Source organism: Pollicipes pollicipes, unplaced genomic scaffold, assembly GCF_011947565.3.
Source record: "Pollicipes pollicipes isolate AB1234 unplaced genomic scaffold, Ppol_2.1 Scaffold_4881;HRSCAF=5763_pilon_pilon_pilon, whole genome shotgun sequence".
In the NCBI taxonomy this organism is placed as follows: Eukaryota; Metazoa; Arthropoda; class Thecostraca; order Pollicipedomorpha; family Pollicipedidae; genus Pollicipes; species Pollicipes pollicipes.
The window spans coordinates 46,721,011-46,736,736 of NW_023596576.1; the positions used below are offsets into that span (position 1 = coordinate 46,721,011).

The 15,726-nt window shown below is 48.6% G+C and overlaps 1 protein-coding gene across 1 annotated transcript in view; it reads right to left on the reverse strand.

Annotated features, from left to right (window-relative positions):
- Positions 1 to 303: 303 nt before the first annotated feature.
- Positions 304 to 15,726, reverse strand: part of LOC119101086 (sodium channel protein Nach) — a 76,918-nt gene continuing 61,495 nt past the window's right edge. The window contains exons 8-14 of the mRNA XM_037224345.1: positions 13,123 to 13,234; positions 11,856 to 12,023; positions 10,950 to 11,003; positions 7,074 to 7,280; positions 5,265 to 5,377; positions 4,286 to 4,377; positions 304 to 1,239 (exon numbers count right to left, since the gene is read on the reverse strand). Coding sequence (XP_037080240.1) covers positions 1,182 to 1,239; positions 4,286 to 4,377; positions 5,265 to 5,377; positions 7,074 to 7,280; positions 10,950 to 11,003; positions 11,856 to 12,023; positions 13,123 to 13,234 — 804 coding nt within the window. The 3' untranslated portion in view covers positions 304 to 1,181. The remainder of the gene's footprint in view (positions 1,240 to 4,285; positions 4,378 to 5,264; positions 5,378 to 7,073; positions 7,281 to 10,949; positions 11,004 to 11,855; positions 12,024 to 13,122; positions 13,235 to 15,726) is intronic.

The following is a 15,726-nucleotide window of genomic DNA, read 5'->3' on the forward strand; positions in this document are numbered from 1 at the left end:
GTTCTTCATCTTACCTATGTCATGATAGAAATGGCGTAAATGCGATAAGAACACGCCAGTTCTGAGGCAGTCAACGGCAACTACACAACTTGCGCTACCACTCTCCAGACAGAGCGTTGTCGTTGGTAGCGGAAGATTGTAGCACTGACATTTTGATGAATAGCCGAAACGGCGCTGGATCATTTGTGGAGGATGCGTCTTCTTACCTGCGCCTATGAGATGGTGTCAGAAAGAATACAGCGCGCGGAAACAATGGCGGTGTCTACTGGAGGAAAAATCACGCAATAGAAGACATAACTAAACATTGTATTTGGTGATAACTACACAACATTCGCTTACAATTTCCTTGTATGCCGCGGTGTCCTGTACTGAGGCCGGCTATCAACAGTGAGCCAGCGTTTTACGTGGGGATGATGCTACGGCGAAACATCTCGGGTCACGGTTTGAGAACTCCATCGGGTCTGGTCAAAAGCGCTCTTGGAAAGTCGTTGTCCGGCACGTTGATCGGTCAGCAGTGAACGAGTAGCGATCAAATTCCAAGCGTATGATTAGCTTCAGTCGAGCACGTGCTGGTAATGACCGGGATTTCAGTCAGAACATTTGGTTGATAGCGTTGATCCTGGTCGAGTTTTAAAAAGACTGACAGAAGACGTCGTATAACCACATGTGCACTGTGCTGCTGGTGATGTGCTGTTTTACGCTAAAAGCATTTGAGACAGAATAGACGGCATTGTTCAGGTGCCGTACAAACAGACACGGTAGGTTATCGCGAATGGCACATGGAATACCGGACGTCTTCTCAGGACCGACGTCCGAGCCAATTACCCGGCGTATTTTCACAGAAAGCCCTAGACGCGTGTAATCTTAAGGCAAATGGTACATGACGCGGGAGGCAGCCATCCACATTCTGTCTAAACAAGCAGTATATTCATTCTCGGAAGAAATGGTAAAAACTATGCGCTTCGTTCAGGCTTCGAAAGAACGTACCCGGACGGTGAAAATGATCATTCGGTGCAACGTGTCTAAAGGAACATGAGACCACATAAAGCTTATCGCGACATACACCACCAGCCGTAATATGTGTGTCGTGTTAGTCCACTCGCGGTATTGGGATTATGGGTGACACATCTTCGCCGCATTTGACTGAGGATATGAAGTTCATAACGAAGAAGTAGAATATTTCAAAGACGGAGACGATGGAGAAGCCCATGAACAGCCCCAGGAGTCCTCCCATGTTCGCTGTAACAGAGATGTGGGATGTTACAGGTCGACGTCTTATAGGAGTTATAGCCATAGGCACATTTCATTTTCACATTACACATTTTCAGCCAGCCAGTCAGTCGGTACACATTTTCGTGATCCAGTGGCGCGGGTAGGGGCCAGGGCGCAGGGGGCACGTGCCCTACCGCTTATGTTCCGAGGAGCCTTCAGACGCCTAGAGGCCTACGATTATGGGCCCGATTTGAGGGCCCGAAGAGCCTCAAGGCCGGCTGGACTTCGTAGTCAAGGGTTGCAGTTTACGTAAAACTGAATGGTGTCGGTCACTGACACCAGATGGCGGGCGCCGTGCGCGAAAGCGACCGGCAGGAATGATATTTCCGAATGTCTTGAAAATTAATTCACAGACCTCAAAAAATAGACTGGGCGCATCTTTTTTAAAAATTGTGATGTCCTCTGAACATATTAACAGTCACAGCAGCGCGAAACTAGCTAAAAATATGCCAGTTGCATTACCCGATTTTAGCACCATTAGCGATGTTGTAAAGGACAATCCGCTCTTATTATTAAACTAAGAATCTCACGGGTTAAATATTTCCAGGACTACTCTCTAAACGTACGGTTTGATGTCCTGAAGCGTTCAAAGGGTCATTTTTTTAGAGTCGTTTTCAATGTCGCACGTATGTCAGCCGCAGTTTAATGTCACACACGGGGCGACGTCGCGCGGCCTACGGAGACTGCAACGCCTGGGCCCAGGTTTTTGTTGCCGAAATTTGCGAGCGCACATGTTCAAAACTGCGTTACATAATTAATTCGCTGCTTCAGAATGAATGTTGAATGTTTCATGACAAACATGGCTTGGCAATGTTAATACAATTTGCTGAGCCATTTAGATTTACAATCTACATTCGCGAGTTTTGTATATCTGTGTAGGACCCAGATCAAAATTCTGAGAAAGCTTTTGTGTTCTATTGGTTTAGTAGGAGTTAACTGGACCATTGTAAAATTAAGAGCGCCGGCGATTTATTTAATTCAGTCGTTTAATGCATTAGTTCCTCAGTTTATTGACTTGTTTGTAGTGACGAGTGGTCCTCCGGCACCCCTTCGGACCTCCTCAGACAAAGCCCGTGACCGATTCGCGGCCACTTATCGACACACCACTCCTTGTTCGATACTGCGGGCCCATGACCAGCCCAGGGTACCGGCCATTGTTTCATGGGCTCAGACTTGTGCAAATATAGGCACCCAGCCTTCCTCTTGCTTGGCAAATAGGCCCCTAGTGTTCAGACTGACAGGGGGACAACCGCTCGGTGTTGGTGGTCTCTGACTATCTTAGATACTCATACTGCCTCAAGAGTCCTCACACGGTGCAAGAGGCCCTTTGACTGATGTTCTAGGTACGAATATATGGGCCACCATACTTAAGGTAGCCTACAGTCAGTCATTTGTGCCCTCACGTCCCTTAACCTGTCCCTTGGTCGTCGGTTCCGGTGGGCCTCCCTGGTTTCTCTTCGGGCCACATCGAACACTGGCTGAGTCCTTGGTCGACTCGAGGTCCCTCGCGAACGCAAGATCCCTTGTCAGGCACTTTGGGCCCCTAACAGATACAGGGGTCTTGGCCGGTGTAAATTGCTGGCCGCAGCTTTGTAGCTACCTGGGAATTGGGCCCTCAGGCCCATACCGACACGGAGCCGACTGTGCGGTACTGGTGGTGCTTGGCCGACATATAAGCGCTTATCGATTTAGGGGACTCCGATCGGCACATAGGCTCTTTGACTGTCATTTGAAGGCCTACCCCTGCAGGCCGGGGCTCCTGAATGAGATTACGACCAGCCCTTCGTGCCCTTAGGTCTTCAAATGATCGCCTTAATCGCCGGTTCCGCCCTACAGGCTTTTCGGACCTCTTCGGGCGCTACCTCTGGTCGACTCGGTTTGGGAAATGGATCTTCAGGTCCATGCAGAAACGGGGCCGCCTGTGGGTTACTGGTGGTGTCTGACCGACACATCGGCTTATTGACTCAAAAGCCCCTGACCAGCGCGCAGGGCCCTCTGGCTGGCATTGGAGTGCCGGAGTCCATGAACATGGCCTTTGACCGGCCTTTCGGACCCTCAATCGTAGATCTCGAGGGATCCTCGCGGTCCCCTCGCGACCTAAGGGGGCACGTGCCTCCTCTGCCTCCCCTCCCCTATCCCCTGCCTGTATCACTGCCAACAGCTCATGCTCCGCCCGGTCCCAGCTATAAATCTGGGGCAGGTGACAGAAAGTATAGTCTGCAGTCGGTGGGCCAATGAGCAACTCCAATAATTAAAAAAATATCCACCACTGCTCTAGAAACTTGGCGGTGTGTCACTGCGTGACTTCTAAGTCAGCTCCTTACACTAAGCTGCCACAAAAACAAAATCAGTGATTTATGTGAATTGATCACGGAAAGGTGTGGCATCTACTGGCATTCGTTGCCGAAACGCAGGACGCATCGATAAATTTTAAAAATCCAAATGGTGTCAAATTTATGGGTCAAACCTTAATTAAAGGCACCTCACTACAGACATCCATCAGCGCGATTTCGCTGTCAATCTTCCTTCCAGTGAGTATCTAGGATGCCATCTGTCGGTAGCATGATAGACCAGTGCACGACTTGTGGTGCCACCTGGTTGAGCCACATTTTGCGCCCCAGCCACAAACCACTAAAATTGGACTTGTTTCACATTCATGGCTTGCTGATATTACCAGAGACATGCTTAAAGAAAGCAGAGGGTAGGTGCCTTTGATTGTCTTGAATGTCACTGGAGAGCTCTAAAGTTACCATTGTTGATTGATGCAGACCATACGATGGGGAGAACCTAAACAAAACGAGTCAAGTATTAACATGCTTGAGGTTATGCACTTAGAGAGTTTTTACAGACGCTTTTTTCAGATGAATCATGAACATAACATAAGAATCTGCCAATGGGATCCGAGCACTGATATTCCCGAGCTCTAGAATAGCTCTAGATTTACAGAAAAACGTGTTTTGAGTGGCAAGGCAGCCGACGCGTGTACCGAATCAGAGAGGGCTGCTACTCTCACCAATGAACTGGTCGTTGGTGTACAAAACGTCCCGTTTGTAACGTGTGCCCGAGTTGGTCTTGAAGTAGAAGTGCAGCTTCGCCATGTTTTGTCTGGAAAAAGGGTTTGCGGTTGACACTCTCCCATCGGTTGTTGTGTGTTTCCTCAGGTCTGCAGAGCCCTTTTAGTTTTCAATGGTAGTGCATATCTAAAGCGAGTTTGCAACAGATAAAGTTGCGACACGAAAGGCAGGCTAACATTTAATAATACTAAGCCTATTGTATGTGATGTACGAAGCATTTGTGTAATCGTTGAAAACAAAAGTACTTACCTTTAGATAACGTTTCAACTAAACGTATCAAAATAAGTCGGAATGGAACACGCAAACATTCATTTCTAACATTTGTGTTCTCAAAGTCGAAAGGGACCCTTAGGTTTAGTTTGATTTTTAGCCAGCGCAACTTCAGCGGCATTCGCATCTTATAACTGCAACTGAAGGGGCAAACTGGGCCCACTTACACTTCACTCCCAATAGACAAAGCACGACATGCCCCATAGACCAGTACAGGCACGGCCATGGCCACAGACTCACCCAGCCGCCGCGTGCGTGACTAACGTCATCTAATGCGGGACAGGTCCGTGCCTAACAAACTCTGCGTCACATTGCGCGGCTTCAGGTTACGATAGCGCGGTGCACTAAAGATATGATAGCGCGACACGTGGATATGTTTACAGGCAGTTTATTAGAAATTTTAAATGTCATGGACTTAAAAATGCGGCGTGACGTCCAGGATGAGAAATACGTCAATGTTGCGTTATCGTAAAAACTTCTTTGGGCCGAAGTGGGCAATTTTTCTCGAAAATTAGCCTTTAAATGTCAAATTTGGAGTCAGCATCAAAGGCCGTCATACTCGACCACACCTGCTCACATTTTTACCAATAGCTGAAATAGGGACTCTGCTGCAGCGGCAAGCCGCTTCAGTAGAGGAGGTGTACCCACCTGGCGTACTCGACCGCCAGCGTGTAGTAGCGGTCGGCATTTGTCTGGTTCGCCACCAGCTCCTGGTACCTGCCCGCCATCACCAGGAGGCAGTCGTCCGCCATCTGAGCCTCCTGAAGCGCGGACGGTCAAATGTTTTCGCGGACTGGATATGTGACATTTTGTACCAGGGCGCCGGCGACCGGCGCGGAATTGGTGCCGCCGTTGTTGCGATATTACCTTTGCTGATAATGTCAACACCGAGCTGGTGCCCACAAATGGACGCCTGAATTGAGTATACATAAGCACGAGTGCCAGTGCCAATTTCAGCTCAACGCCACAGATTTCCGCTCGGGTTCGGATATGCGTTTGCCGGGCAGCGCTTTTAGACTTATGCTGCTACGAGGCCCGTGCCAGACGCGTAGAATTGTTTGTATGCCTGGAGCGAACGGTCTGCAGTCGTGCGCGTATCAGTATGATTGCTGGTTGGGTGTGCAGATGAGTTGTCCGATCACTGATGGGAAGGTAAATGTCATGTTCAAAAGGATTGGACAAACTACAAACAGATAATGAGTCGCATTTGTGAAAGATGCAGCTTTTCTAAGCTCGCGCGACATTGTCCATTTTGCTACTAGTTCACTCTTTGCAATGCTGAGTTTTGGGTTCAGCACTGGTAAATAAGTGACTAATACCTGTGCAGCTTTGCTGCATTTCATCCGCCCATCCCAAAACCTTCAAGAAGAACTGCAACAGAAAGGGCGGATCGCTGGCACGAAGGGAGCCAATGGGGGAGTCGGAAGGAACTACGATGCTTTTATTTACAAATCATGTGCGTGACACAACAATATCATGGATCAGAACCCTTCCCCCGAGACGGGCACTGGAATTCTGTGTAGGGTGTCTACCAGGCAGACTGTGGTTTGTGGGTTAATAAACGAAAGGCGAAGAGATTTGTCGCGGAGTGGCTTCCATGAACGGAAGTTCAGCCCTGGTAACCTGTTCGGCTTGCGTGCAAATTTGTGTTAAACTTGAAGGTTTTATTGGTGGAGAGTTTCCACGACCTGGCGCTAACTTGAGAGCCTATATTAGGCCCGGATGCGCCCTGGGGTACTCAGATGTGGGCCATTCTATTCAGAAAAAGAATCGAGCTAAGAATAATCCAGAATTCATGACAATCAAACTTGACTCGACTATTTTGTTCGTATCTGATACCGAATCAGAATTGGCTCGGTTATTGCCGTCTGAGCTAGTTGAATAAGAGCAAATGGTCTTGAATCGGCCTTGCCATCCAGTGACAAATATGACTGTAGTTTTCGTACCGTATTTGGTTTAAACTAAGTTGGCCTACTGGCAAAAACGTTTTAAATTCATTTGGCCTCACTTAAATTTGGGAGCCATTCATCCTAATCTGAGCTGTTTTGGTTCTAACTGAGATCAAAATGCTGTTGCTTGATTGGAATTTGGATTAAAAATGAGATAATTTTGCTTCAACAGCTGAACTGAATTACAGTTTACAAGTAAGCTTCGACCTGAATGGTGGTCCCCCTCCCAAGTCATTTTGAAACAGCCTCGATTCGATTCAGGTTGGGATGGTTGCCAAGTCATTTTGAAACAGCCTCGATTCGATTCAGGGTGGGATGAACCAATTATAACTGGCTCCGATTCCGGGATTCCGGGACGTTCACTTGGCCAATGTGAGTCATGTCAGCTTATCATAAACAAAACGTCAAACTACAGAATTCGACTAAACCAAGGCCTTTTGGTCACCTGACGCCTTCACAGGCGTACGAGCGCTGCTGCACAGTCAAACAGACGTTAACGAGAGCTCACCCATCTGTTGTGCCTGTGCGCCTGGACAGCGATACAGATCCTCGTCATGATGGTCTGGAAGATGTGCTGGAATGCGCTGTTGCTGATCAGCATCCGACTGGGGAACTCTGAAGGTTGACAGTTCGGTCGAGTACTTGGTCTCGTCACAGGCCGGCAGACAGTCGTCCCAGAAATGCGCCGACATGTCGAAGTCCTGTGAGAGCTTATCTATGGAAAAACAGAACATTAGTCAAGATAGACGGCTTAAGACCTTCATTCAGTTGCTGACAATTGGAAGCTTTAAGTTCTAAATTTGCTAGACTGTCCTTGATTGCAGGTTGATCCCTGGTTGCACTAAACCAGTTTGAAATATTGGTTCATGTGGAAGTGTCGTAAACTTATCTCGAAGGCACACATATAATTACCCTCTTCACAAATGGTCACAAACTTCACACATATAATTACCGTCACACAAATAGACTTGTTTCATGTGCTCCTATGGCTGGTCTATTGCTTACACCCAAGACCGAGATTTACCCCATCCGGGCACCCCTGCGGAGGATGCGCTCGGCGCTCCCCCCCCCCCCCCCCCCCTCCTCCAGGGGGCACTTAAAGCCCATTGGTGCATGCAGCTGGGGCGCACAGCTGGGACGTTGCGAGGATGCAGGATAAAGAGAGAATGGGGAAATAACGGCGGATGGTGCGTGGAACAATATGAGTGTGGTCATGTTGGTAAAGGGCCGCATGTTGCTGTTATTTAGATCCGAGTCTAATTCGTATCGAAACCGACTGGTTGTAACCCGACACTAGTTACACTTGCATACACAACAAATAGGGGTCAACGGCCATCAACGCCAAGCGATTTCTGGAATAGTCTAGGGCCCACACAACCACATAGGCTGCAGCCTCTTCCTTCCCTTCCTCCCTTCCCCTCCCTCAGCACGACGATCCGCACGCTTCAGCGTCACATACGGTTCAACACGCCTGCCATCTAGCGGTGGCTGAGGCGGGCCGTGTCGTAAGGCCGTTGGGCGACAACGGCATCCGAAGTTGATGCGTCACATCCGGTCATGACCCCGTGCCGCGGCACGGCAGGGGCACCGGCGGCGCCCGTGTTTACTGGGTCAACAAAGTGGCGGTTAGTGCGTGTGTGGGTCGTGCTGTCCGTGGGCGTCAGCTCTAATGACAGCTGCGGTGACGGGTGCAGAACGAGGGGCCGTCCATCAATCTACGTTTGATGTAATGGCGCTCGCACTGCCTGTCAGCCTTGCTGTAGGTGTTTTATGTAGATTACTCCGTGCGGCTGCCAGAATGCCATCAAGCTGACGTTCCGGCTGGACGAGTAATTTTGTTGAAGTGCTGCTGTGTGATTACAAGTCACAACAGAATTGCCTGACGACCGCCTTCAGGTATGGGAGTGCTAAACGACCTTGTCCGCTAGCCAGCCCGCACACCACTTCACACGAGTGCAATGTTCTGTGTTTGCATGAATTAGGGACGTCAGAGCTCGTGCGGGGTGCTCAGAGCGAGTTACGCACAGGCCATAAGTCATCGGCGGGAGGTTAAGTCATATGTCATGGACAGCCATAGGCCGGATTCGTGAAAAAGAGCAGAGTAGACGTACCTCCCATTTGGGGAAAATTTAACATTAAAATGGCTTCGCGTACAGAGAAACGATTTAGACATCCGCGTCTTCCAATGCCTGCGAGCGTCAATTGTGAACGGTATGGCCTCCTTCGAGAAAAGCTGGAAGCTTGTCCGCTGATAACATTCAAGGAGCATTTCAATCAGCCAGCTAAAACACAAGCACTGTAGTGTCACCTGAAAGTTGCACAAAGACTTAGAAACCTGTTTCCCAGCGCATGTGCTGTTGATCTATGATGAGTGCCCCGAGATGCGCGAAAATTAGTAGTTTTCATCGGCCGTAAGGGTCGCTGGGATGGAAAGTACATGAACATTCATTCAGGCGATGTGAACGTCGGAGTGAAGTCCTCTGCTCCTGACATATACCCTCGGATTGCAACCAGGACTCTCCTGAAAGATTGCAGCTGAGAAAACGCTGTCTGCTGACAAGAACAGCTTTTATATCCCATCGGCGTATAGCCAGACGCCCAAAGAACAAAACATCGGTCGCATGCCGCGGCAAAACTGGTCGTAACAGCAATGTACAATGCGCAGAATCTTGCAGGTGCTCACTCTGAAGTGTCCGGCCACTTGCGGACGCATTTCCCTGTACACGATGTTTGGAAGTAGTTCTCCACTCCGACTGCGTGTACCACTGGAAGGGGACTACAGTGACGAATCCATGGGGTCAAAATCGGTTAGGGAAGAGAAAAACAAGCGCAGCCTTTTTATGGTGAGAATAGGAACAAATGCATGAAGCGAAATGAGCGGGGGTAATTAAAATATCAGCCGAGCAATGGCAGCTAATTATAGGGTTTAAATGGACAGACAAATGTTAAAAGCAGAGTGAGAATAGCAGGTGCCCAAAGGCGGAAGACAAGGTAGCGGGAGTGATGAGCGAAACGCTTTGCGCGGCGCACCATAACCCCACTCATGTCAGGAGGGTGCAGCTCAGGCTGAATCAATTCCTACATTCCTATCAATGTAGTCATATCCGTATCCCAGCATTAACTCCTCCCCTGATCAGCGAAGACACCTATATGTCTCACCGGATATTGTCCAGCCTTACAATGGTACATAGTCCTGAAAGGAGCATTGGGTACGGCACGCTGCTGAATGGATATTTCTTCTGAGCTCTGTCAGGTTGAAATGGATAATTTTGCGTTACTGCCGTTAGATCCTGAAAGGGCGGGTCCGAAGACCGACACGCTTGTCGCGAACGATCAATCAAAATCACAAAACCACCAGAGACTAATGCTCAAAATCGTTGCAAATATTGCAGAACATGTGAACCTGACGGCATCGCCATCCGGATGTTGAAAATGACGTTTCCGATCGTGGGCGCCCACTTACTTGGACTTTTACACCGCGATGCCCTAACCGTGACCTTTCCAATCATTATGCAGTGGCTAACGTGGCCGTGCTCTATAAGAAGGTGGACACCAGGGATATCCATAAATACCGGCCAATGCCAAACTCACTGTTGTGGCCAAGGTGTGTGAGCGACTGGTGTACACACAATTAATGACGTACCTGACGCCCCACCATATACTGCGCCGAGGCGCTACGGGCTCAGGCCGAGGTTGTTTACGGAGGCGACACCGCCTGACGCTGTCTCTTTGGGTACTGACAGCATCGACAGCGACATGGTGGCGTTACCTGTCACAGTTTATATCCCCAAGGCCTTTGACAGCCTTGAGCATGGCCGGCGTCGGCCACTGATTCACATGACCATACCATCCCCTTGCAAGCGTTCCACATTGTGCTGCGAACTGCGTCGCCTCTGATCGCTGCCAAGGGGACCGACCCAACACGCCGCAACACACGCCAGGCGCGGCTGCTCGGTGCCAGCGCCCGTACCTGGGGCGAGCACGGCCGCGACACGACGTCTGCTCGAGTGCGAGGTCACAGCTGGCGCCATCCACCGTCACTCGCCAGGATTGGGTGGCAAACAGCAGCCGGGACGCATCGAAGAAAAGCCCACTAGGAGATGAACCCCCGCGGCAGCTGTGCTTGAGTTCAGGCTGTTTTCCGTCGCTTCGTCCCACTTGTATTTGTCCCATAAGTTCAATTTGTATTGATTAGGCATCCACTCGTGTCTGTGGCCTGCCATATTGTGATTAATGCATGTGTGAGACAACGGGCTCGCCGCATGTGGCGCCGGACTCATTGACGTTATTGCTGGCTGTCGGCTGGCTGGTAGGTGCACGTCACGTGCCGCCGCCAGGCGTGATTCCCAATGTTGACGAGTATCCGGTCTGCCGTCTTACTCACGGAGGAAGCCCCGCAGGCAGGAGAGGTCCTTCTCGTGGCAGACCTCGCCGTTCCCTGCAAGACGGAGGTGGCTGAAGGTCCGCCGAACAATGACATGGAGACTTGTACAGTGTGGCTTACAGGTAGCCTGCTGTAAGCGCCGACTGCAAGACGGAGTGGCGCATCCCACCGCGCCACAGAATTGCCTTAGTGGTGCCGGCGTTGCTAAAATCTGCACTTCGAGCACAGTGCTGCGAGGGGTTTAAATCAGACGATAATGGTTGCGTGGTGCAGTGAAGTAGAATGACGTTACGTGATGTTGGCCGTTGCAAAATCACAAGAGGCCACTAGTTGGCACTACACACGCAACATTTAGACTCGCTTTTAAAAGTGCAGCACACGCTGAGTGACTTGGCATGAACGTTTTACTGTGTCTTTTAGGATCTATCTCTCCGAATCAAAATTCCACTGGGTAACAATTCTTGTCTGCAATGTGGGTATGTACCTGAGGATTGTTCAACGACTGTTGCCGCTATTTTATCCCAATGCGCGTTTGCGTTGCTTTGTAACCTTTTGCTTTATACATTTTACATGATGGCGCCAATCCCGAAAAGTCGTGCTGCATGGATGGGCTAAAGATTCAATACAATTTGACGCTTGAATGTAGATTGTGTGGTTTCTCTTTAACCACCATTAATTGAAACTAATAAATCAAAGGGTTGAGGAACGCAAAGGTAGCGCAAAAAGAAAACGCGGGGAGTAGTAATTTGCACATATAACACTGCATGAAGCACACAATACAACGCATTGCAACAGCTCAGCACTCATCAAATCAACATGCACACGCACATCTAAGCACCTTCACGTTTAAAACCAATGCCTTTATGCGCCCATGTTAAACGCATCGCAGCATCCCAAGCGTCTTACCTGGCATGTAGTACGCAACGCATCCGCATTTTTCGAAGAGGGCCTCGGCCTCGTGACTGAGCAGGCAGTTGGCCAGAGTGTACACGGACGTGTCGCTGAACTTCAGGCTGACCTCGTGCTCCTTGAAACAGTTCCTCTGTTCCGGCTTGAAGCCGTCTTCCGCCCGCTCTGTAAGATGGAGGATGGTGTTCGACGATTTTGACTGCGGTCAACACCAGAGATGAATCACAAAAACGTCTGAGTCAAACGCTCACGAAATAAGAAATAGTTCCCAATAATTGAATGCAATCAGGCCAGGTTTTAAATAACTGACAAAGGCTTGACACATTTCGATCAAAGACGCTTTCTGAAAAGCAAGCAGCACTCAGTAGTTCACGTCTAGGATTTTCACAAAACGTTCATGCTCTCATGTTGTAATTACACAGCATGGTGAGTAGGTCGGAGGGACACTGTCCTCTCAGAGCACGCTGGATGTTCCACCCATGCTGCCAGTAACAGCGGCCCAGAGTTAGATGTGGTTGTGAGTATATAGGCTTTTGCCTTCGTATAATTATAACTAACGAGCTATTTGTGGCTCGCGCTGCAAATTTGCAAGCACGCGACAAACATGGGCAATAATTTTCTTAGACGTCCAAGGCTACCCTATATTCTTAAATAAGAAATAACTGGGAACTAGATGAATACACATTCTTTGTAAAGCTCAAAGGCTCTAGGCTCAAATTTAAAGAAAATTTACTGCAAGGGCACACTGTGAATATGACCTTTCTAAATAAGAAAACGGTTCGACAGCACTATAACCATTTTAGCTTTATACCAGCGGCACTTGTCCAGATCTACACCAGTTTGTCATTGACATCAGCAGTATGCCAATTCCAGCTTTAAGCCAGTGTCAGTTGTTCAGATTAAGTCAGGGATGGAAGAGTAGAAGATCTCAGCGCGATGACCTTTCCAGACAACAAAATCCTGAAATATCAGTACGCTTATTTGACCTTTAGACCAGTCAAACTTCCAGTTGTACAGATGGTGACCAGTTGCAGCATATTTTCAGACAACAAATGGTGAAAGAAGCAGTGTTTGTATTTCTGCATTAGACCAAACCCACGCCCTTGATCAGCAGAGTACTGGAATGAGGACTCGTCATTTATGTCGACCTCGAAAATTAAATTTTCCTCATATCATTAGTCAAGGTAATTGATTCTCCTCCACGCCACGTAATGTACTTCACGCGGGGCGAACGATTCCCTGAACCCGTCAGAGGCGTACTCACGCGTGGTGTACGTCTCCTCAGCGCCGACGGCCACGAAGATCTCCCTGCCGGGCTGGATGGCCAGGCCTCTCTGTCGCACCTCCGGCTCGTCATGCATCCCGTGCACCAGCACCTGGGAACCATTGTCACAGTCAAGCCGTCGTGATCACCGTTGCCGCACCATGACAGCCGTGCTGCCGTAATGAGGCAATGCATAAAACTCATCGTGGTAGAAATTCGCCGTGCGTTGTCGCAGTCATACTAGCGTGACGGGTGAAGCCGCAGGCCGAGGGAGTCTTGGTTGAGCCATGAAAACATTTTGAACTCGAGCGGCCAGCCCCGCCGTGGTCGTTACGCTTTCTAGGAGGCATATCTTTGCAGCCACTGATAGCAGGTTCCTATAGTTCTCAAAAACGCCCACGTTTAAGAACTGTATTGCGTAACTTGTCAGACATCAAAGAGTAAACTTTCTAATCGGAACGGTTTTTCTTGCAACCTTGCAGCAGCATCACAAGTTTATCTGCCACATTCTACTAACGTAGGTAGTTTCTCCATTGTCAAAAGGCTAAAAAAGAGGCCAAAATCAGTCAGGATCTCTCGCACCCGGTGTCACGGCGACGCAAGGCTAACAACTGCTGACGGAAGGGAAAGACAATCATACTGGGGAAAGTATGGGTTGATGTGTGAAAACAGCCACGCACTGCTGTGCGCAAACCACGGGTCCGCCCGGTTTGCGGCGTTTTTCGAATGATAAGTTTTAATGATGTCAAGTCTAATCAATCAGAGCGGATGGGGACAAGAAACCAACTACATGGTAAAATTGAATGTACCGCCTACAGCTTAGCAGCAGATTTCAAAAATGTTCGACGCATGCGTGCACCAGTAATCGGTGGTAAAGCAGCCCATGCTACCTTTTTTCGAAATCGGTCTCGAATACACAAAGCTTTGGTCTAAACCAAGGAGGGGTGGGCCATAAAAATAGCGCAGCTCCTGTCCTGTTTATAGTCCTGTTTACTGTGACCAATAGTGATATCAGATATTTGCACTCGTCATAATACCTTGCTCGTAATTGCAAACAGTGTAAACCATCGCAAACTCATCGATTTTGTCGACCGAACTTGCCGAGCGTGACTGGACCTATATCTGACCAATTGTCGGGCATGACAGACCCATGTCCGACCAGCCTACAAGCAGTGGTGTTGTATGTGTAAGAACACGATCGTTACATCAGTGAATCCCCAGCTGTCATAGTATGAGGAAAGGTATATTTACAGCTTCTTTCCAAGTCGCTTGACTTCAATAGCCTAGCTTCTGGAGCCATCTATATCATGAATGGTTGGGAGCTCCCATGTCTGCTGTCACCCTGCTCGCGACGTCACGGACCACCCAGAGAACAACGTCATAACCATATCATCATATTTTGTCATCGAAGCTACACAGCTATAGTTACGCCACTAAATACAACATCACGGCTACATAATGCTAGCCGCCATCATATTGTCATCACGCCATCGTCACCATCTCGTCGTCGCCATCGCACCATCATGGTTATTCCATCACAGTTTCTATCATAACTTCACGACCTCCCCCCCCCCACACCCCCCCCCTCCCAACGTCACCTCGTAAGTCATGTCATCATTGTCGCACTGTCATGGTCACACCCAGCCAACCCGGTAGCGCGTGAATACGGCCACCGGCGTGTCTGCAGAAGGGTGCTTCCCTCGCCAGCTCTGGTGGCATGCCGAGCCATGTGGCAAGAGCCGTATGCCCCGGGCAAATATGCATGGCGAAGCGTTCAATTTAACATTTATGATGAGATCAATCACTTTTTTCAGAGCCTTGTGGCATCGATGATGGTCGAAGAAGAATCAACGTATGTTTCGAAAATGACTCTATGGAGATTTACAGGCGCCACACGTTCATTTGTTCTCAAAAGGGAAAAGGCTGGATGTGCGCAATTGAAATGGCACGCCAATGCTGTTTGGTCTGTAGAATAATAACAGTCGTAGATACACAAACATATATGATCAAAATACTTGAGCGGGAATTTTAAGCGACTGAAAAGATCGCAGGGGTAAAACGCAGCCTAGGTCAATATCGTGATAGCAACTTCATTCAGACCTGGCTATATTTCTGGAGGAAAGCATCCATTCCAAAGCAGGCGTTCTTGGGGTAGCGGTTCCAGTGGTTTCCTATCAGTAAATTTATGTCATTTTCAAAATTTTCAAACGATAATGATCTCTTTGGCGTGTTCTTCCCCTGCAGGGGAAAGGTTTATCAAAATATGCTTTGGCATTCCAGATTCCAAAGAAAAATATTCGTGTACGTTTATGTATATATATATATATATATATATCCTTTTAAAAATGGTCACGCAACGGAAGCCATGTTCTTTAGGTACGTCACTTGCATTACTGAAGAACATGTTCTTCTTCTTGTTACTTTAATACATTATGCGTTCGGAAGTTGTGTGCGACTCGAATTTGAAGATTTTTCATTGTTATGCAGCGCTGGTACCAGATAGATAACCTAATTCATTAGGAAATACAGACATCATTGTAGATGTTAAAGTTATCACCATGAACCCCGAAAACTTCCTTTTTAGCCGATAGCGCGTCCTGAGGG